We start from the raw sequence: 23,335 nt of genomic DNA, 5'->3' as shown, positions 1-23,335 counted from the left end.
AAAAGTTAAAGTAAAGTGGGAAGTATCACACTGATATCAAGTTATACTACAAGGCCATTGTACTCAAAACAGCCTGGTACTGGCATAAGAACAGGCATATAGATCAATGGTACAGAACAGAGAACCCAGAAATAAATCCACACCTTAATGGACAATTGATATTTGACAAAGGAGGTAGGAGCACACAATGGAGTAAAGTCAGCCTCTTCAACAAATGGTGTTGGGAAAATGAGACAGCTACTTGCAAAAAAATGAAACTAGACTAGACCACCAGCTTACACCATTCACAAAAATAAACTCAAAATGGATAAAAGACTTAAATGTAAGCCATGAAACCATAAGCATCTTAGAAGAAAACATAGGCAGTAAGCTCTCCGACATCTCTCGCAGCAATATATTTGCTGATATATCTCCATGGGCAAGGGAAATAAAAGACAGGATAAACAAAAGGGACTATATATCAACCTAAAAAGCTTTTGCGCAGTTAAGACAATAAGAACAGAATAAAAAGACAAACTACACATGGGAGACTTATTTGACAATACATCTGATAAGGGGTTAGCCAAAGTTTCAGAAGGTTTCCTTTTACAAACATACACACACACACAAAAAAAATGTTCCAGAGAACATATGGGTACCTCTGCCACATGAGAAACCAGAGCCCAGTGTAGACATTGAATGATCTTAACATTCTAAAACTCAAGTTCAATCTCAAGGCTGAGTGTTACAGGGTAACATACTGGAGAGCCTAATGAATAATAAAGGTGGCAGTTGTGCTCATTTCTACTCTTCTGCCCACATCCTCTTATTAGGAGCTGGAGGTGTGTTAAAAACAAAACAAAACAAATGATCAAACAAAAAAAAACCAGAAAAACAAAACAAAACCAGAATTTGTATAGGGGACTTTGACCTAAGAAGCTCAGGAGAAATTAAGGGTTATGTACCTTTACAATCAACAATTTTCCTCTCCTGTATTTCAGAAAGCAGTTAATAAACACAATTCTAAGAAATTTATCTACTCTGTTTTCTCATTTATTCTGGAAGCTCAGTGACTAAATAATTCATCATAGGCAACTCTTTAGAATGTGTGAACATAATATGAAATCCATGGTTCATTTTTTCTTAAATAATGCTTTAGAAATTTTATTGCTAAATCAAGACACTACATTAGCAGAATAAAACTGCCACCAAATTTAAATTAATAATAAGGATTAATTAGGATTAATAATTCAAGTAACATCTAATTTAGCAAGATTGCCTATACAACCCAAATAATGTAAAAATTTCAATTATAGAAACCTAAGAATTAATTTTATTGAAATGAAGTCATTAAAATGAATTTTATATCATAAGTATACTATACATCATATGTTATATATAGCTTTATTTTGTATGCATCCAAACATGGCCTGTGCAATACCAGAATACCTAGATATGTGGAATAATCAAATTATCTTTGATATTTTAATGACACATATACAAGCCATAGCTTTACATATTTCTAAAAGGTTATAAATATATATTTATCAAGATAAGAAGATAAAACTCTTTAACATTTTGTTAACTTGTTTAGAAAGTTTCAAAAATTTAGTCAGGAATGGAGACCTCCCTTTGAACTCTCCCCCAAGTCTTCGCAATTGTTAGAGATGGACTTGAGTTCATAGATATTATAAATGCATTTGGAAAACTATTTCTGGAAAGACACCCTAGAACAGATGATTGAGAGGATAAAGTTTGGAGGAAAGCTGAATATGATAAAAATGTGTTCAAATTTTGAAAGCCCCTGAGAGGACTCACTGCTCTTTGTGATCATGGTATCTCCCTCCCAGGTAAGTATTCTCACTGTATTTTGGAAACAAAAATTATTTACTTTCTATTATGTTTTTGTATATACACAGGGTTCAATTTATAGTGCTTGAAATACATCAGTGCTTAATTACTTGAAATTGGACATTCTTAGAAGAAAGAGAAATGGGATGTAGATATAACTTTTAATGATGAAGATGTCAAATGAGAAAGTCACATTACTGGAAGCAATGCATTTTTTCAAGTATAGTTTCTTTGGCCAATTAATAAAGTGTTATTTTAACAATAATAAAATTTTATAACAATATGATAGGGCGTTATTAGAAAAAAATTACTATCTTGCCTTCAGTGGTTCTTTAAAATATCCATGAAAAGTTGTTCAGTGGGATCTAGGTCTAGTTTTTAGTGATTTAAGGATCTGACTTGACTCACTTGTTCAAAGACAGAGACTTTGGTCTGGTTTTAAGCAAATCTCTTTCACAGTTAATATAAAACCCACTGGTTAGTACCTTTAGTTTACTGAAGTACTTCAAGGTATAGAAATTTTAACAGCAGGTAATTTACTTTTCAACTTACACTTTTTACTTAAGAGGCATCAAATTTCTCACAAATTAACAGCAGGGCAGCAATTGTCATTTCCTGTTGGGAGACTTTCATAGTTAGGTCAGACCTCTGAACTGATCGCCATGTGTTTTGGGCTATATACGCAGATGGCTGAGACTCATGTTAAATTCATAGGAACAATGTCACCCTGTATTAAGTAGAGAGGAATTCAGATCATAGAGCAAGACTGTGGAATCACATGGCCTTTTTAAGGGTGTTTTGGTACTTAACTGCTGGGCACAGCTTCTCTCTGACTGCCACTGCCACAGGAAATGCTCCTCTGTATAGTTTGAATAACTTGTGAGACTCGTGGCTCAACAAATCAGAATATTAGCAAAATGAAAATGTGTTGCACAATTCGTATTCTTTAGAGCACACAATATTGTGAGAAAAAATCAGAGGGTCTCAGCCAACAGCCTCAGATCTGCCAACCTTGCGTCCACTAAGAGGAGCAGGAATGAAGCAAGAGTCTAACCTTGGCTGCAAAGGGTAACAGGATGCCTGCAGACCCAACGTCATGCTGTTTTCCTTCTTCTGTTGCAATGGCAGGCCCGTGAGAAATTAATGCAAATATAACATGGAAAATCATCTCTCGAAGATATCTTCTTTGTGCCAAATGTTCTCTGGTTTTCTTTGGCTCAGACTATAGACAATATTGGCTTCTTTTAGAGTTCAGCTCTTCTAATTTGCCTGCAAGCTAAGGCTTAATGTTTATTTTATGGGAAGGAAGCAAGGTCAAGACCTTACAAGTAGGGCTGGGAGTGAGAGAGGCCCCTGGGACAGGGTGAGAACATAGGCTGTTTCACTGACGTTCTTTCTGTTTCTTTCTCTCCCCCGGCGTCCCTTTTGAGAGTGGCTAGAGCTCACTTACGGAGTAGAAATTAACATCTAAACCTGGGAACAGAGATGCCTGGCATCTGAGGTTTATTTTCTTCAACTCTCCTCTTGAAACAATCATCTTTTTTATTTTATTTTAATGAAGTCCTCTTTATTTTTTCTTGGGTAAATATGCTTTCAGTGTCATAGCTTAAGAGCTCATCATAATCAAATGTCTCAAAATTTCATGGCTCTGACAATTTATTTAAGCACTTTAGTTTTGTACTTACATTTCTGTCTCTGAAGCATGTAAAGACATTTTTGCATATGATAAAATGTAGGAGTCCAGATCTATTCATTTGCAGACAGATACCTTGTTATCTCAGTCTCATTTTTTTGAATTTTAATTTGTAATTTTAATGTGGTGACATTGATAAATCAGGGTACATATGTTCAGAGAAAACATCTCCAGATTATTTTGACATTTGATTATGTTGCATACCCCTCACCCAAAGTCAATTGTCTTCTGTCACCCTCTATCTGGTTTTCTTTGTGCTCCTCCCCTTCCCCCCCTCTCTGCCCTTCCTCCCTTCCCCCTGCCCTGTTACCACCACATTCTTGTCCATGTCTCTGAGTCTCATTTTTATGTCCCATCTATGTATGGATTCATATAGTTCTTAGTTTTTTCTGATTTACTTATTTCACTCAGTATAATGTTATCAAGATCCATCCATGTTACTGTCAATGATCCGATGTCATCATTTCTTATGGCTGAGTAGAGTTCCATAGTATAGAGAAGAAAACATAGGCAGTAAGCTCTCTGACATCTCTCGCAGCAATATATTTGCTGACTTATCTCCATGGGCCAGTGAAATAAAAGACAGGATAAACAAATGGGACTATATCAAACTAAAAAGCTTCTGCACAGCTAAAGACAATAAGAACAGAATAAAAAGACAAACTACACAATGGGAGAACATATTTGAAAATATGTCTGATAAGGGGTTAATAAACTAAATTCATAAAGAAAGAAATTGTAAAACTCAACATCAGGAAGACAAACAATCCAATCAAAAAATGGGCAAAAGAAATAAACAGACACTTCTCCAAAGAGGACATACAGATGGCCAATAGGCATATAAAAAAATGCTCAACATCACTAATCATTAGAGAAATGCAAATTAAAACCACAATGAGATATCATCTCACACCAGCCAGAATGGCACTCATCCACAAAACAACACAGAATAAATGCTGGCGAGGATGTGGAGAAAAGGGAACCCTCCTGCACTGCTGGTGGAAATGCAGACTGGTGCAGCCACTGTGGAAAACAGTATGGAGATTCCTCAAAAAATTAAAAATGGAACTGCCTTCTGAATCAGCTATCCTACTTTTAGGAATCTGCCCTAAGAACACCATAGCACTGTTTCAAAGGAGAAATGCACCCCCATGTTTATGGCAGCATTGTTCACAATAGCGAAGATCTGGAAACAGCCCAAATGTCCATCAGTGTACGAGTGGATTAAAAAGCAGTGGTACATATATACAATGGAATACTATGGGGCCATGAAAAAAAAGGAAATCTTACTTTTTGTGACAACATGGATGGACATGGAAACTATTATGTTAAGTGAAATAAGCCAGGCAGAAAAAAGAAAAATATCATATGACCTCACTCATTTGAGAAATCCAATCAACAATGTGAACTGAGGTACAGAAATAAGACAGAGTCGAGATCAATGGGACCATAGGAAAAGAGGACAGAAGGAAAGGGGATGATAGGATGGAATAAACCTGAAGGGAAGGGGGAGGACGTTATGGGGAAGAGAGCAAGGGAGATGTTGAGGGGATTATGGAGGAGGGGGGATGCATTCAAGGTAAAACTAGAATCTATGTAAACACAATAAATTAAAATCAATAAAAAAAATTGAAAAAAAAGATTAACATGGGTTGCTTTACAAAATTTCTTTTATAAGTTTATTTTATTACTATATTCTTAATTTAATTCTCTGACTAGTCAGACTAATATCAGTAATATACATATTAATTCCCTGTTTCATCATCATATGTCAGGCACTGTTTAGCTCTTTATTCAATTTATAACATAATTCTAGTAACAACTACAAAAAGGAGATTCTATTATTGCACCTTTTTTATGAAAGGAGGAATGAAATTTAAATTTATTTAAAAACTTAACCTTACACAACTGAAAGGTGTTAGAACTGAAAACTGTGCCCAGATCACTCAGGTTTTTCATAGTATAGGTTCTTAATCAACCTATGAATAACTCCATGTACTTCATCCTTTTCTCCATTCACCAAGTTAACAAAACCTATCTTAAGTTCTTAGCATTTGTATTTTAAAATTTTATCCTAAATGCATTCAGGAAATGTTCTATACCAAAACCAGATTTCTTATTACCTCACAGTAAATATGTGTCACTTCCTGCTTGCCTCAGGCCTTACCCCTGGAGTGATTCTATCAAGATATGTCAACTGTACTACTCTAGTAGCTCCAGGGGTCCCCAAACTTTTTACACAGGGGGCCAGTTCACTGTCCCTCAGACCGTTGGAGGGGCTGGACTATCCAAAAAAACTATGAACAAATCCCTATGCACACTGCACATATCTTATTTTAAAGTAAAAAAATAAAACGGGAGCAAATACAGTATTTAAAATAAAGAACAAGTAAATTTAAATCAACAAACTGACAGTATTTCAATGGGAACTATGGGCCTACTTTTGGCTAATGAGATGGTCAATGTCTGGTTCCATATTTGTCACTGTTAGCCATAACAAGTGATATGACGTGCTTCTGGAGCCGTGATGCGTGCGTCCCGCGTCACTGGAAGTAGTACTGTACATGAGTGATGCCGCACTTTGCAGCGTTGCCACATACAGTACTCTCACTGACCACCAATGAAAGAAGTGCCCTTTCTGGAAGTGCGGCGGGGGCCGGATAAAAGGCCTCAGGGGGCTGCATGTGGCCTGCGGGCCATAGTTTGGGGACCCCTGAGCTAGACATTTCATAGGCCAGGAAAAACATGTTTTTTTCTCTACTTATAATGGGTAAGGAAGGAGAACTTGTCCCATATTCCCCTTCTGAATGGGCTTGTCTGGAAACACAAGCCTAAAAACTAACTCTAGACCTTTGGTACGTAAATTAATCCTTCTAAGAGCCAGATAGCTCCAGGCTCTACTTCTCTGACATGGATGTTTCTAAATTCTGTGAGTGTATCACTTTTGACATGTAAATACTTTGAGAGATGGCAATTATTAATAGCCATCTATGGTCCTTGGTACCAATTAAACATCAACAGGAATAGCCAGTTTGGGGTGTGGTGAAGAAGGAAACTTTATTCAGTGCAAACAGCTTCACTGTGATACAGCAGGGCTGTGAAAACAGCTCGGCTTTGGAACAGCTCCATAATGTTACAGCTGCACTACTAAGCAGCAGCCCAGCATGACTGTGAGAATGCCCTGGAGCTGAGATGGCTCTGGGGCTGAGGTCCTTCTGCAGTCATACAGCACTGCTTTGCTGCTCCTGCTCCAGTTTGGTGCTGGACGGCTGCCCTTCAGTGAGAAAAAAGCAATCTTCAGTCTTTATTGGAAAGGAAAAGTGTGTTTTTGGAGCTACAAGGGCTAATTAATACAGACAGAAGCCTCACTCCTAGTCCCTGATTGGTCTGTCTTCATGCAAATGATGACTCCAAATCCTCATCCAATCTTCATGGTTTGATTGGCCCAAAAAGCACTGTCCTGATCCTGATTGGTCATAATGCAGTTGCACAGCTCTGATTGAACAAAGAAAGTCAGTCTTACTGGTCAAAATATTCAATACAATTTCAGAAACTTCTTTATAGGGGCTTGCTCAGATGGCAAGAATACCGTTCAGGCAGGCAATTCAGCACAAGGTTCTCCCTAAAGTGCTGTTTGTGTAAGAGGGACCTGTTTAGAAATGGCTGCTAAGCTCTGCTTTTAAATTTGAACCCAGTTGGCCACCAGGAACCCTCTTAAAAATAATCTTCTTTCTAGGGTTCACATGTTCCAGTCTCCCCAGCACCCTGGGACTTAATCTGAACCTTAGTATTCTAGGAGGCAGTTAGACAGGTATGAACAGAATAGGAATGATAGGGCAGGTACTGAAAGGTCACCAGGGCTGAAAATATGGGGCAAAATTGGGGTGGGCCCTAAACTGTGCTTTAGACCTTCCCCTGACCTTTCCTTCTCTGACATGTTGCTAGTTATGGAGTAGAGCCCCTTAGAGGAGGAACAAGGGGGCTGGAGAGAAGCCTCATATGACTCCCATACAAACCTTTACGTGAGGGTTCTTAAGCATTAAGCCTTCAGGACAGGAGGTTTTGGCCCAAATCAAATAATCTTAAGAATAAAGTATGGAAACAACCAAAAAGCCCTTCAATAGAAGACTGGATAAAGAAGATGTGGCACATATACACTATGGAATACTACTCAGCCATAAGAAATGATGACATCGAATCATTTACAACAAAATGGTGGGATCTTGATAACATTATACGGAGTGAAATAAGTAAATCAGAAAAAACCAAGAACTACATGATTCCATACATTGGTGGGACATAAAAACGAGACTAAGAGACATGGACAAGAGTGTGGTGGTTACCAGGGGTGGGGGGAGGGAAGATGTGGGAGGGAGGGAGGGAGAGGGGAAGGGGGGAGGGGCACAAAGAAAACTAGATGGGTATGCAACATAATTGAATGACAAGATAACCTGGACATGTTTTTTTTTGAACATATGTACCCTGATTTATTAGTGTTACCCATTAACATTAATAAAAATTTATTAAAAAAAAAAGAATAAAGCCTCAGGTGTGTTGACTTGGAGTTAAGGAAGGAATCAGTACTGGCATTTATCGAACTTCCGGAAGGGTTTGTATTTGTTCACCTCTGTTTCATCTAAACATTGTTTTTTCATTTTATCTCATTGATTCTGAGAAAATACCATTGAATATATAAAGACTATTATATCTAATTTTTAGAGGAGGACAGGGAGGGCTCATTGTAGCTACACCCAGATGCTCAGGACAAACCTGGTCATGCACCACCACCTTTCTCCTGCTGAAGGCTGGCAAGGAGCCCAGAAATAGGTTCTGAATCAGAGACAAGTGCACGCCCTAGGTGGCTCTCCCAACTTGTGCACAAATTGTTTCCTATCATTAGATGACAGCCTAGGTGTCTATGATGAAAGCTGGATGTGTTCCTGTCATCCTAGGGCAATGTAAATTAAATGTAAATTTACAGGTTTGGAAACATTTGAACATCACTATACCTATGAATCATTGAAACAATGTTACATTTGTGACTGTTATCTCTCCATGAAGGTTAGAAAGTAAAGACCTTCTCTATTAAACCTTTTAACTAGAGCAGGGGTAGTCAACCTTTTTATTCCTACTGCCCACTTTTGTATCTCTGTTAGTAGTAAAATTTTCTAACCACCCACTGGTTCCACAGTAATGGTGATTTATAAAGTAGGGAAGTAACTTTACTTTATAAAATTTATAAAGCAGAGTTGCAGCAAGTTAAAGCATATACTAATAATTACTTACCAAGTACTTTATGTCGGACTTTTGCTAAGTTTGGCAGAATAAATCTTTATAAAACAACTTACTATAGTTAAATCTATCTTTTATTTATATTTTGGTTGCTCTGCTACTGCCCACCATGAAAGCTGGAATGCCCACAGGTGGGCGGTAGGGACCAGGTTGACTACCACTGAACTAGAGGAAGCTCTCCACTTACTTGCTTTGTCTTCGTTTTTTCCTCATTGTACAAGTTATTTGAGTTCTGGGGAAGAATCCACTTTAAAATTTAACTTTTAGCTTCATTGAGAGGGAAACAGATATATAACTACTTAATGAAATAATTTAAGTGAGAGCTTTTTAAAAAATATGTATAAACATTTGAAAAATTTTAAACAGCTAGGATTAAGTAACAGATTGGTTGAATATTTTATGTAAGACAGGGCTTCTTAAGGTGACAACCTGAAGAACATTGAAAATGCATCAAATATGTTTTCCAGAACAGTAGTGAAACTAAAAGAAGTGCCAACTAATGACAGCCATTTAGTAGGTGCGAGCTACAACCTATTATAAATTTACAGCACTTGGGTACCCGTGAGAAACAAGAGGTCGAGAAATGAAAATGAACTAAAGCAAGAAAATTTGGTAAAAAGCTTTATTTTCATGTTATTTGTAAAGATACATCTATAAATATTTAACTTCTCTATTCCAAGATATAGAGAAACAATACATAATTGACAATAAACAAGGCATTGTGCCTTACTAGGAAGACATAAAATGTCCAAAGGATATTTAGAACATTAGTTCACCTCAACATCAGAAATGTTGACAACATACTGTGAAACTGTTTCAATAAATAACAACTGACATTCTCAACAGTACAAAAATGCATGTACACATAACATTTCCCTGCCTTAATAGTGACCTATTTGCTTGAATTCCCCACTATTTATCTCTAGCCTTTATCATTAGTTGAATGAAGAACACTTAAAATGCAGCATCTTCAATTAAATAACAAAACTGAACTTCGATTTAACATAAAAAATGACCCTTTCAAATAACAGTACAGCAAATTATCTAACATGCTCGTATCTTTAAATATTAGATAGACCATTAATATACAAACTTTCAAAAATAAATAAATAAATACATATGTAAATAAATAGAAGAACTCTAATAATAGTTAAATACATTAAACACAGTCCAGGTGCCCCAAGGAGCACTTTGTTTCTCTTCTTCCATTCTTTTCACGCAGGATGCAACAATAACCTGTAAACTTCCTCCTCTGTTCCAGGTCAGTTGGCACGGCCCCTGTGATAAGAAAATTGTTGCTTTTTAGGAATTTGAAATTTGACTGCACAGCCCTGTACCAGGTCATTCCTACCTGTACCCTTGCTGCCCTATATGGCAGAAAATGCCGGGCTACAGGATGCTGTTTAATTAGGAATAGGCAGCCTGTGGCCACAACTGTATTATTAGCTTTAAATAGCCAGAAAATAAAGTTACACTAAAAGAGTACATGCATGACATCAATTAAGCCTCATAGCAAACCCCATATTATTTTTCCCATTAGTATGGATACTCAGGGAGATTAAGAACTTTCTCTGGGGTTACAGAGATAATAAAAGGTGGAGTCTAAACTTCGATTTGGGGCCCTGGCCGGTTGGCTCAGCGGTAGAGCGTCGGCCTAGCGTGCGGAGGACCCGGGTTCGATTTCCGGCCAGGGCACACAGGAGAAGCGCCCATTTGCTTCTCCACCCATCCGCCGCGCTTTCCTCTCTGTCTCTCTCTTCCCCTCCCGCAGCCAAGGCTCCATTGGAGCAAAGATGGCCCGGGCGCTGGGGATGGCTCTGTGGCCTCTGCCTCAGGCACTAGAGTGGCTCTGGTCGCAACATGGAGACGCCCAGGATGGGCAGATTATCGCCCCCTGGTGGGCAGAGCTCCACCCCATGGTGGGCGTGCCGGGTGGATCCCGGTCGGGCACAGGCGGGAGTCTGTCTGACTGTCTCTCCCCGTTTCCAGCTTCAGAAAAATGGGGGGAAAAAATAGACTTTGATTTGGAACAGGGGATCATTACAAAGTCTTTTCAACACTAAGATTTAGAGGCCATGTTGCTCAAAAACAGGGTTTCACTTTTCAGATCTGAAGCCACAGTGATAAACAATGTTTGTTCTTTAATGAGTAGGAAACATTTTAAACCAATGGCCAAATCCACTTAATCTTTTAAGAAGACACATTTACCCACACCCATCTGTATGGGGATGGTGAAAGTAACAGGGATGGAGAGTACTGGAAATATCCCTCTGGTACCATAGCACATTCATGATCTTAAGGACAAATTTAATTGTAAAATAATGATTTTCACTTCTTCAGCTAAACTCCGGCATCCCAGATATAAATTTCAGAGAGCAGATGCCATTATGTTACCAATGACTCTAGTCCCATAACTCACTTGTTTAGCATCTTATTGACGATTTTCTTAACCATGGGGGCTGCGGGGTTGAGACAGACTGCCTGTCCATTCTTGAGAGTGGCTCTGCAGAGAGAAGGGAGAATCAACGTGAGACAGGAGGGCGGGCTAGCGGCAGGGTGCGGGCTTCTGGACGGTGGAGGTGACAAGGACTGTGATAGCAGCAGCGCGTGGTGGCACTTACATGACTTCGGTTTGGGCGCAGTGGGGTCCCGGCTGTGTCACCTTCACACTCTGGATGTTCTTGACGTTAATTCCCTGGGAGGTCTGCAAACACTGGCAGCGCAGTTCGGAGACCACGGGCGCCCCTGCGAGGACAACAGACTCGGTTAGCGGGACTGTCCCCAGAGGGCTCAATCCCGTCGTCCCCTGTCCCGCCCTCGGGCTCCCAGGGCCCCGAGTCTCACCTGCTGCGTGCCGGCAGGCGGCGACCAGGAGCAGGAGCAGCAGCGCGGCCCGGAGGAGCCGGGGGTATTGGGGGGCGGCGGCGGTGGTGGCGGCGCGGGCCATGGGCTCAGCTCGGAGGGTCGGGGCTGCGGTGCCTGGAGCGCGGGAGCTGGCGGAAGAGCTGGCGGAGCGGGCTCTGTGGCTCCTCGAGACGCACGCAGCCTTTTTATCCATGGTCTGGGCGGAAAGCTCTAAGCTCCCGGGCGGGGAAATTCCAGGACCTGCGGGTCGTTCCCGGGTCAGGAAAGACCGCGCGGCCCCGCTGGTGCTGTCCAGCCAGTCTCTCGCGTGACGCTGCTGACTCTGGAGGTTTTTTTTCCTCCCAAATTTCCAAAGACCGGGGAAGGAGAGGCGGGGGAGAGGAGGGAAAGGGGTGAGTTGCCTGGTAGAGGAACTATTACTTAATAGTAGATATACAGGCACCGCGACGAACATTAGTTATCAGGATCAGGATTAGGATAATTATGGGGTGTGTGTGTGTGTGTGTGTGTGTGTGTGTGTGTGTGTGTGTGTGTGTGTGTGTGTGTGTGTTTCTGCTACGTACTCATAAATATCTTATCAGGATCAGGATTGGGATAATTATGGTGTGTGTGTGTGTGTGTGTGTGTGTGTGTTTCTGCTACGTACTCATAAATATCTTATCAGGATCAGGATTGGGATAATTATGGGGTGTGTGTGTGTGTGTGTGTGTGTGTGTGTGTTTCTGCTACGTACTCATAAATATCTTCTGCCTTGATGATTTTGTTTACGTCTACATAAACATACTCATAAATACAGCTGTCATCTCAGATTATATTGATACATAAGAATGCTCGCCTTGTTTCTGATATTTTACAAGCAAAAATAAATCACACTTTGTGTCATATCAGAGATGAGGGAATAACCAGTGTTATTTAATTCAGTGTTTAATTTAGAACAAAGTGTCCTAATCCTCGCTAGCTTCCTCCTTCTGTGAAATTCTGGAACTTCCAGAGCTCTAGTACCACCTGTTGGGTGTAGAGGGCGTTGATTAAACCAGGAAATAGGGGCTAGTGGTCATTTTGGACCTTTGGGGGGAAGGCTGCATTGGACTCATTGGATCCACAGTTTCTAGTTTTGGACAAGTACCAAAAAAGTCATAGGCATCAGGAAATGATTTCTAGTGTGAGTGACAACCTTTGCTATGTAAGCTCGAAAAAGATGTGTTCGGTGAAATGGCACAAGTGACAATCACTTATTTAATCCCACGTTCTTGTTTTATGCTCACAAATCTCATTTTGCTTCCATGTTATACGGACTTTTATTTTTTATTATTATTTATTTATTTATTTATTTTTTGGTATTTTTCTGAAGCTGGAAACCGGGAGGCAGTCAGACAGACTCCTGCATGCGCCTGACTGGGATCCACCCGGCATGCCCACCAGGGGCGATGCTCTGCCCATCTGGGGCACCGCTCTGTGGCAACCAGAGCCATTCTAGCGCCTGAGGCAGAGGCCAATAGAGCCATCCTCAGCGCCCCAGCCAACTTTGCTCCAATGGAGCCTTGGCTGCGGTAGGGGAAGAGAGAGACAGAGAGGAAGAAGAGGGGGAGGGGTGGAGAAGCAGATGGGCGCTTCTCCTGTGTGCCCTGGCCGGGGATCGAACCTGGGAACACCGGGCGGATGCTCTACCACTGAGCCAACCGGCCAGGGCTTGTTATACGGACTTTTGACTTCAGTGATTTGATTGTCTTTCTAGAGAAAGAATTAAAGTCATACTTTGATTCTAGTGATTTCTAATAAGACATTTCAAACTGTTAATTTCAGCTTTGTCATGTGTAGCTAATTTTTCACCCTTAGTTTTAACGTCCTTTGTTGGATTATATGTAGGTTTCAGATGATTTAGATGAGATTCTGGGTGCAGATCAGTGAACGTTGTGGGAATACCAAGTGGAAAGGTGTGTGGAGAGGCACAAGAGGAGGGAGGGGATGCGACAGAGGTGCGGGGGGAGGTGCCAGACACCCAGGGTAGGAATTTTGGCTCTTCCAGGTACCAAGACATGACATCTAAATTGTCTGTGTCTTACTTTCTCATCTATGAAATGGAGCTAAATGGTGTTATCTACCTCAACAAGTTATGATAAATAAATGTTTTAACATTTATAAAACATTATTACATATATTATGCTATGTCATTTTTAAATAAACAAATTATAAATAGCTTTATAATATAAAGCTATTAAAAGTTTTTGTATTTTTTTAAAGAATAAACTTAGAATGTTTATTCACCAACCAATATAAAGTTTTTGTATTTTTTTAAAGAATAAACTTAGAATGAATATTTTTGTTATCTGGTTTAATTGTTGGGTAATTTAAAATTCTACTTTTAGTAATTTCACTATAAAATATGAATAAAACTAAATAAAGATGTACCTGCTTGATTATTATAAAAGATTATGAATGACTAGGTTATAAATTAAGATTTGACTTTACTTATTCTTTTCAGTCATCAGCAGTATAATCCTGAGAAAAAGAACATGGAATTTAAATTTAAATTATTTTTTTAAAAAAGGATGTAGGACATGAAAGATGACCTAAAGTTTATAAAATATTAGTAGCTCAGCAATAATTGAGACTTTGTATAGAGTGTTCTTTAGACTATCGCCAGAGTTAGGACCCAGCCCCTCCCCCTCCCCCAGGCAAAAATCCACGAAGTAGTGACCTTATCTTTATTTTATTATTTATATATATTTTAAGGTTGTATTTTGATTTAATATTTTTAATATGTTTTAATTAATATTTTTATATTGTTTTCATTTTTTTAGGCTACAAAATGTTTATTTTACAGCAAAAATAATTAAAACAATAAATGTATAAAAATACCTACCTATATACTGCAAAATCCCTCAATATAGCGAAAACTCAGCAATACAAAATTAGATATATACAACTTAAAAATCCCCGATACAGGGAGACCGCGAAAAGTGAACCACAATATGGCAAGGGACGACTGTAGATACTACTGTTGTATCTTTCTGAGATTGTTAATTGGAAACAGAGGCTGTGTTTTCTTGATAATCAGTAGCCCAGAATTATAAAACCATTCTTTAAAAGTTAAAAATATGATTTTATTTTTTATTATAGCTGTATATCTACTTATTTTAAAAATGTAAAGTATAGAAAACATGAAGAAATTCTTATTAATACTTTTGAAACTTTTGCCCAAGGAACAAACTTTAGCATATCTTTTTTCTTCAACATCCCTAGAAATCCACATATTTTATATGCTTACAGATGGTGATTAAAAATAAAGCATTATAGTAATACTCTGATGTAATGTACAATGTTCTAAATCCTTTATATACATATAAACTCCAGTTAGTCTTCTCAACTGCCTCCATGAAATAGTTACCATCTTTTTTTCTCCACACGGGACAGAGAATTTAAGTAATTTGCCCAGTTCTCATAGTTAGTAAAATTCAGAACTTGAATTCTAGCATGTGCAGTTTTAACTGCCATACACTATTGAAAAAATTCTTTTTTTTTTCTGAGTCAGATGATGGATAACTTCAGGAGAGCAGTTGATTTGGTTTGGTTTAAATATGATTGTTATCCTCATGGTTGAATAATTCAACTTTACCTTTCCTAAAAATAAAAAATAAAAAACTGCTCAAAAGTCTCCCAGTGTTTTATTTCACTAATAGGAAGAATTTTCTTTTATAGCATGACTATGATACATTTTGATTTAATATAATCTCTTATCTATTCATCTGTCTATCTGATTTTCCAAATCAATGAACTTCACCTCCAAAATCTAGTCAGTGAAGATTCTACCCTGAGAGCTTCCGGGAAGAGGGACTTGGTGTGTTAGCTTTATTTGCTGAGATAAAGATTACAGTTTTCTGCTAACCCAATTTGGGTACTTTGTCATCTTTCTTTCTTTTTTTTTAAACAGAATGAGAGTCAGAGAGGGACAGATAGTGACAGACAGACAGGAACAGAGAAAGATGAGAAGCATCAAACATCAGCTCTTCGTTGCGACACCTTAGTTGTTCATTGACCGCCCTCCCATATGCACCTTCACCGTGGGGCTACAGCAGACCGAGTAACCCCCCCAGCTTAAGCCAGCAACCCTGGGTCCAAGCTGGCGAACCTTGCTCAAACCAGATGAGCCCACGCTCAAGCTGAAGACCTCGGGGTCTCGAACCTGGGTCCTCCGCATCCCATTTTGACGCTCCATCCACTGCTCCACCGCCTGGTCAGGCACTTTGTCATCTTTTGATAATGGAACTATTTTGTTTTTGACACTAACAAGAGTCTACATTTTTTTAAAAAACAGAAAATGTTCATTCTAATGCTTTCCAGATCCAACCCAAAGTATTGGCATAAATAAATTCTCAGGGTGAATGAATGGAGCATCAGAAAATATACAGTAGTAGCCAGAAAGATAAAAGATCTTAAGAAACAGCCTCATACTTATAGAATTATCTATAATTTTATGCTAAAGACTTGCTTAATAAACATCAGTTGCTTACAAACGGAAGTGTAAGTTTTTTTTTTTTTTTTTTTTTATCTAATATTAATTCTCATTACTTCCCTACTTTATAAATCACCATTACTGTGGAACCAGTGGGTGGTTAGAAAATTTTACTACTAACAGAGATACAAAAGTGGGTGGTAGGTATAAAAAGGTTGACCACCTCTGCTTTAATCCATAACAACCCCATGTTTATTTTTCAGAAAATTTATAAAATGATAGTGTTATAAAGCCTACTAAAATAATTCAATTCTTTCTTGTTTTACCAAGTGTCTTCTCCAAGTAATTGCTCATTTTATGAACTGAATGACAGATTTATATTTCTGAACTTAGAATAACACAACCACCGATTTTAAAGATAGAGTCATCCTTATCTTTTGCTAAATCCCATTTTGAGCTACCGTATTTACTGCATTTTGCAGCTTTGATTGACACTATCCAATCTGCCTTTAAAATCTGGAGTTGCTGCCGCATCCTGAGGCGATGGAGCCGCAGCAGTGGACAGTGCAGAGCTGTTTTCCTAATACTGGCCTCTGGAAATTGTGCCATCACAGCTGCCAACCCTCTTTTGTTGCGTTCCGATAGAATGACTCTGGCTCTCAGGGGAGGAGAATGAAGATGTCTGAATGTGGCATCAAATCCCTGGATCCATCCACTTCTTCAATCCAGAGCATTTCATCTGGAGCCTTGTCACTCCCCTGGTCCAGTCTCTCGTATATGTTCATTTCTGCCTGGCTTGGGCTCCTTTCTCCTTCCGGTTACAGAAACTTGATTTTCTTCGGGAACCATTTCTTTTTCTTTCCAATTTGCGTAGTTTAAATGGGGTGGTCCTACACCAAAGATCCAGGAGTTGGCTGATGTCCCAAAGGAGTATTAGTCAGCCCTTGCAATCTCGGTCCAACTCCCAAGCTCTCTGATAGGTGCCAAGGTAGACGAGTGACCTAAGTCTGGTCAAGTCAGAACAAATTCCCCAGAGATGTTTTCGTCAGTAAATAGTTGGGGGAAAAGCTCTTGCTTCCTGCTGGGTCATATCTGATAGAACAGAAGCTTGGATCATTGTCAGTGCTTGCCTAAAATGAAGCCAGAAAAGAGAAAAAGAGCCAGATCCAGAGTGAAATTTATGACTAAAGGGAAATTCTGAACAGCAGCGCCTGGCTTTAGTTCATCTATTCACCAGTTTCAGAGGTCAGATGATACCCGTTTTCACTAAGCCGAGTTGAGTCGTGTTGTTATTGGCTCCACTCACTACCAGAGTTATCTTTTAAGCAGAAGGAGGTTTCAACTGTAATTTAATTCCTTTCTTCATTCGTTTTCGCATTTTCACTGTTCATTTTCTCAGTATTTATAAAATGGAAACAGTTTAGTACCAGGAATATGAAGAAGAATAAGATGCTTTGTTTCCCTCTGCCTTTCAAAGCAATAGAGGAGATGAAGGCACAAACAAGATTTTAGAAAAACCTGGCAGATACTTTGCTAAAGCATTCCCAAGGTATTAGAAGTGAGGAGGGGGAAGGCACTAATCCAACTTTTATAGAATGGGTTTATGAGAGATGTCAGAAAAGTATTCCAGAAAGAGGTGACCACTCTTAAATTTTAAGAATGAGACGTTTTCTGGGTAAATGTTGAACTCTGAAGAATGAAAAACATTCTAGGAGAGGGCCAGATGAGCAAGAGCATGGCAGTTGGGAAGAGCATGGTGAGGTCTTAGAGCAGCAAGTAGCTCATGTAGCTAGAGCTCACTGTGTGAGCAGGGAGAGGGCATTCACTGAGGCAGAAGGAGACCTAAGGGCTCAGGCCCTGGAGGCCAAGTCCGTATGTCTGTATGATCCTTTTTGTTGATCAGAACCCAGTTTAGATATTGCCCCCACTGAAAAGCCTCTACAAGCATCTCAAGGTGTTTCCATGGCTCGCACAGACCACACTGTTACATTTATTGGTCCAGGGTATGTCCAGAAAATGAGGGCACAGTTGATGTTAAATTTAAAAGACGATTTATTAAGCATATATAACACGCAAAGGACGGTGGTCAGTTTTGCAAAGATGTAAAAGAATGTAACCAAAATTCCAAATGTGAAGTTCTTTAATACCTAACCTGAATGCTTTCTTCTGCAACACAACTTCAGTTCCTATAGTAGAGCTATTCTGATGATTCCAACCATCTATAATTGTTTAACTCCTTTTAATTAACTCAGAGAACAATCTATTATTAGATTTGGACATTATTCCAAGACTTTTAAAAGAATAAATTTCAGCCTGACCAGGCAGTAGTGCAGTGGATAGAGCATCAGCCTGGGACACAGAGGACTCCGGTTCAAAACCCTGAGGTCACCAGCTTGAGCGCAGGATCATAGACATGACCCCATGGTCGCTGGCTTGAACCCAAGGTTGCTGGTTTGAGCAAGGGGTCACTGGCTCAGCTGGAGTCCCCTGGTCAAAGCACATATGAGATAGCAATCAATGAACAACTAAGTGCCGCAACAAAAAAATTGATACTTCTCATCTCTCTCCCTTCCTGTACGTCTGTCCCTATCTGTCACACCCTACCTCTGTCTCTCTCACTTAAAAAAAAAAAGAATATATTTCAATATATACTTTGTATTTTCATTTTCTTAAAATTTTCCTTAAACTTTTGTGGAAAGAATAATGAGTAATTACATATACCATAAACCAAAGATCAAAAGAAATGCTGAAACTACAAAAGAATGTCAAGAGATTATCTTTATGGAAATATTTTTTATCATACTTGGTTGTAACAGGCATGAAAACAGCACAGTGATCCTGTTTTCATGCTTCCTGAATTTTGAAAGCAAAATTTAGGAAGTTGAGACATGAGTTATAAACCACAGCAAACATATCAGACAAAGTGAAATATGGATATATATTTCAGCTTGGAAAATTACAAATCACTTGATGGTCAGAGAATAACTTCTGTAAAATTTCAACATTTTGAAATTTGTCAATACATTCTTTATGGCTCATATACATTCTCTTTTATTTAAAAAAATTTCCCTATGTATTGGTAAAATAAATGTGATTTATACTATTGTTGGGTGAAATGTCTATATATATATCACTTAGACCAAGTTGGTAGATTGTGTTGCTTAACTCTTATACTATTATTGATTCTTTATTATTTTACTTCTTTAATATTTAAAAAGGTTTGCTAGACTCTTTTAACTATGATTATGGTTTCATCTATTGCTGCTTTTAGTTTACATTTGCTTTATATATTTGATAAATGTTATTCGGTTCATTAAATTTTAAAATTGTTTCTTATAAAATTGTCCCCTTTTTATTTTGAATCAGCCTCCTTTAAGGCTGACCAGGTGGTAGCACAATGGATAAAGTGTTGGACTTGGATATGGAGGACCCAGGTCTAAAACCCCTAGGTTGCCGGCTTGAGCGTGGGTTCACCAGCTTGAGCACAAGGTCACTGGCTTGAGCATGGGTTCATAGACAGGACCCCATGGTCACTGGCTTGAGCCCAAAGGTCGCTGGCTTGAGCCCAAGGTCACTGGCTTGAGCAAGGGATGACTCTCTCTGCTTAGTCCCCTGGTCAAAGCACATGTGAGAAAGCAGTCAATAAACAACTAAGGTGCCGCAACAAAGAATTGATGCTTCTCATCTCTCTCCCTTCCAACCTTATTAAAAAGAAAAAAAATGCATATTTGTTTGAAAAACCATTTACCCAAAGCATTTAATAGAAACCCTTGTTAAAATATTCATAAACATTCAAAAGAATATAAAGAACTAATTGGATAATAAATTGGTCAGTGTGAAAAATAGCAGTATCTTATATAAAAACAGGCTTCTCAATGTGGGTGGGGAGGGTAGTGTGTCAAATATTCATTCATAAGTAAGAGAAATGTAAGGGAAGGAACAGGTAGGAGCAGTCTTAAAGTTAGGCATGACCTACAATCTAACTGTACAACACCCTGGTCATCCACCAGAAACCAAAGATTAAGAATAATAAAGCAAAATCTCAACATGTTATTTTTTGCAAAACTTTTATTTTCATGTCATTTGTAAAAATGAAACAGTAGTTTTCACTTCTCTTTTCTAAGGCAAAGAGAAACATTTCATAATGAATATTAAACAAGGCATTATGCCTTACGAGCAAGACATAAAATGTCCAAGGGAAGCTTCAACATCAAAATGTTGACCACCTAATATGAAATAGTTTTAATAAATAACAAATTCTTTTAAACAAGTACAAAAAATAGATATGCACACGTTTTCCTTGGCCTTAATAATGACCTCACTGTCTAATTGCTCAGATCCCTCCTCCATCTCTATCACTGTGCCTGGCACTTACTGGTTTCCCAATAAATATTAATTTAATGAGATACTTAAAACCCATCATCTTCAAATTAAATAAAAATCAGAATTGAGTTATATCTCATTAAACACATTCACACCTTTCACATCTTTCAACACCAACATGTAAAATGTTAAAATACAAGCTTTGAAAAATAAATACATATATAAATAAATATATAGCTAATAAAATAACAACGACAGTTAAACACAGTAATCCCATTCTAGTTGTCACTGGAAGCCAGCTGCTTCCTTCTTCATTTTCAGTCTTATATAGGCCAGGATCTCCTTTCAGGAAATGCCGCCATGAGCTTCTTCACTCTCAATTGGTGCTGTCCCTAAGGCGAGAAAAGAGGGACTGTTAGGGGTGTGACAGAAAGCTGCTCTTCTCTCTGGACACTGAAGCTGGGGGGAGTTTTGCACGCAGATCTTGGCCCAGCCCTGCACTAGGAGAAGGTCCCACTGTGTCTTCTACTCTGCACAGCAGAGAGCTTACACTTTTTTTGAGAAAAGCTGGACTGTGGACTAGGCTAAAGATTTACATGCATGACCTCACTCAATTCTCACACAATACATGAAATGGCTACTATTATCTACTCCTTTTTGCTGAGGCTCAAAGGGATTAAAAAACTATCCCAGGGATCCTAGGCTTGACCTTGGGGTGGTCTTGCTGCAAAGTTCCTGCTCTTCACTATTAAACTTTCCAGACGCGTGTTATTCCAAACCAGGGGGTCCATTTTTCAGGTCTAAAGCCAGTGAGGGACTGAGATAAACAATGTTTGTTCCTTAAGGGATAAGAGACATTTTAGCATCATTGGCTAAATCTATTCAATCTCTTAGGAAGATATATTTATCCATACTCATATGAATAAGGATGGAGAGCAATGGAAATATCCCTCTGGCACCAGAGCACATTCATGACCTTGGTGGCAAATCTAAGTGAGAAATAATAATGATTTTCATTCCTTCAGCTAAACCCGGGATTTCCTGATATAATATTCAGAGGGCAGATGCCAGTATCTGTCAGCAATAACTAGTCACATAACTCACTTGTTTAGCATCTTATTGACGATTTTCTTAACCATGGGGGCTGCGGGGTTGAGACAGACTGCCTGTCCATTCTTGAGAGTGGCTCTGCAGAGAGAAGGGAGAATCAACGTGAGACAGGAGGGTGGGCTGGCGGCAGGGTGCGGGCTTCTGGACGTTGGAGGTGACAAGGACTGTGATAGCAGCAGCGCGTGGTGGCACTTACATGACTTCGGTTTGGGCGCAGTGGGGTCCCGGCTGTGTCACCTTCACACTCTGGATGTTCTTGACGTTAATTCCCTGGGAGGTCTGCAAGCACTGGCAGCGCAGTTCGGAGGCCACGGGCGCCCCTGCGGGGACAACAGACTCGGTTAGCGGGACTGTCCCCAGAGGCTCCAGCCGTCGTCCCCTGTCCCGCCCTCGGGCTCCCAGGGCCCCGAGTCTCACCTGCTGCGTGCCGGCAGGCGGCGACCAGGAGCAGGAGCAGCAGCACTGCCGGGAGGAGCCGGGGGGCTCGGGGGGCGGCGGCGGTGGTGGCGGCGCGGGCCATGGGGCTCAGCTCGGAGGGTCTGGGTGGCGGTGCCTGGAGCGCGGGAGCTGGCAGAAGAGCTGGCGGAGTGGGCTCTGTGGCTCCCCGAGACGCACGCAGCCTTTTTATCCATGGTCGGGGCGGAAAGCTCTAAGCCTCCGGGCCGGGAAATTCCCGGTCCCGGTCGGGAAAGACCGTGCGGCCCCGCCCCAGGCGGGGAGGAGGGTGTGGGGAGAGGGGGGAGGGACCCGGGGGAGCCGCCCCGCCCGCCTTACAAGTGACGCGACGGACTGTGGGATGTTCTTTTCCCGCCCAAATCCCCAAGGCTAGAGTGAGTCGCCAAGCAGGAGCTAAGGCCTGTGACCGGTGACTAGGCGCTCAGTAACCCTAGTGCGCAGGGCGAGGGGATCAGACCCTTAGACACCTGTAGAGATTAAGCCACACACTGCAGACCAGTAATTTTATTGCTAGCTTTACCCAGTGGCCAGATAACTTTCTATTAAACAAGTATAAGAAACGTTTTTGCGTAAATGTTAAAGGAACCCTTTAAAATTAAATACCCATTGCATTTTGAGTTACTTATTACGTTTCTTATAAGCTAATGTCTTTATAAAACTGTGTAATATGAAAACACAAGAATTCTTGTGGTCCGTCCACAATGTGTTAAGGGGAGAGAATTTCTCCCAAAGAAACTTTAGTTGTTGGCATTGTAGAATGGCAGCCTATCTATCCTTTTTCTTTAATGTAAAATATTATTTTGTTTAAAAATATATATTTTACCAATGACTATATGTTCTAATGATTTTATGAAACATTTTGAAGGTTTTTTTAAATTAATTTTTAAACTTTCTTACCATACATTTAAAATATAACTGTTAAACAATAATTTGCACATATTTCAAGTGAATCCTATTCTGAATTTGGACCTACATATGCACCTATTATACTATCAAGCACCACAAATAATGAATACATTTATTACTCTAGAAAGTTTCCTATTAGCTAGCCTCCTTATAATCTTCTCTCACATCTTATCCAATTGCTTTATGTTGAGGCAATTACTAACCTTTTTGTCATTATATATCATTTTGTATCATTTAGTTTTTTATACATGGATTAATGAAATATGCAGTTTTGTCTAAGTTCTTTAACAGCATAATTATGTTTTCTTTATATAATATATTTTTTTCCAGTTACAGTTTACTTTCTTTCAGATGTACAGTATCGTAGTTAGTGGTTAAAAAATCATATACTTGGTTTCTACCACCTC

The 23,335-nt window shown here is 39.5% G+C and overlaps 2 protein-coding genes across 2 annotated transcripts; both read right to left on the bottom strand.

Annotated features, from left to right (window-relative positions):
- Positions 1-9,669: 9,669 nt before the first annotated feature.
- LOC136405502 (growth-regulated protein homolog gamma-like) lies at positions 9,670-11,842 on the bottom strand. The gene is made up of 4 exons (XM_066384985.1): positions 11,660-11,842; positions 11,437-11,560; positions 11,235-11,318; positions 9,670-10,093 (listed from the first exon to the last, which is right to left on the bottom strand). The coding sequence occupies exons 1-4, from the start codon at positions 11,760-11,762 to the stop codon at positions 10,078-10,080; spliced, it is 327 nt and encodes a 108-aa protein (XP_066241082.1). The 5' UTR covers positions 11,763-11,842; the 3' UTR covers positions 9,670-10,077.
- Positions 11,843-20,298: 8,456 nt separating this feature from the next.
- Positions 20,299-22,190, bottom strand: LOC136405423 (growth-regulated protein homolog gamma-like). The gene is made up of 4 exons (XM_066384818.1): positions 21,984-22,190; positions 21,763-21,886; positions 21,561-21,644; positions 20,299-20,848 (listed from the first exon to the last, which is right to left on the bottom strand). Exons 1-4 carry the CDS (start codon positions 22,084-22,086, stop codon positions 20,833-20,835), a joined length of 327 nt encoding a protein of 108 aa, XP_066240915.1. The 5' UTR covers positions 22,087-22,190; the 3' UTR covers positions 20,299-20,832.
- Positions 22,191-23,335: the final 1,145 nt, after the last annotated feature.

This window comes from Saccopteryx leptura, chromosome 5 (genome assembly GCF_036850995.1).
Source record: "Saccopteryx leptura isolate mSacLep1 chromosome 5, mSacLep1_pri_phased_curated, whole genome shotgun sequence".
Lineage (NCBI taxonomy): Eukaryota > Metazoa > Chordata > Mammalia > Chiroptera > Emballonuridae > Saccopteryx > Saccopteryx leptura.
Note: the sequence above shows the minus strand (reverse complement) of the source record. Positions and strands in the feature narration are given on the sequence as shown.

Bases quoted from the DNA above. Each gene is read 5' to 3' on its own strand.
- LOC136405502 (XM_066384985.1), bottom strand. From the start codon at position 11,762: ATGGCCCGCGCCGCCACCACCGCCGCCGCCCCCCAATACCCCCGGCTC. The intron at 11,561-11,659 runs GTGAGACTCGGG...TTGTCCTCGCAG, and splicing joins CGCCTGCCGGCACGCAGCAG to GGGCGCCCGTGGTCTCCGAA. The intron at 11,319-11,436 runs GTAAGTGCCACC...TTCTCTCTGCAG, and splicing joins TGCGCCCAAACCGAAGTCAT to AGCCACTCTCAAGAATGGAC.
- LOC136405423 (XM_066384818.1), bottom strand. From the start codon at position 22,086: ATGGCCCGCGCCGCCACCACCGCCGCCGCCCCCCGAGCCCCCCGGCTC. The intron at 21,887-21,983 runs GTGAGACTCGGG...TTGTCCCCGCAG, and splicing joins CGCCTGCCGGCACGCAGCAG to GGGCGCCCGTGGCCTCCGAA. The intron at 21,645-21,762 runs GTAAGTGCCACC...TTCTCTCTGCAG, and splicing joins TGCGCCCAAACCGAAGTCAT to AGCCACTCTCAAGAATGGAC.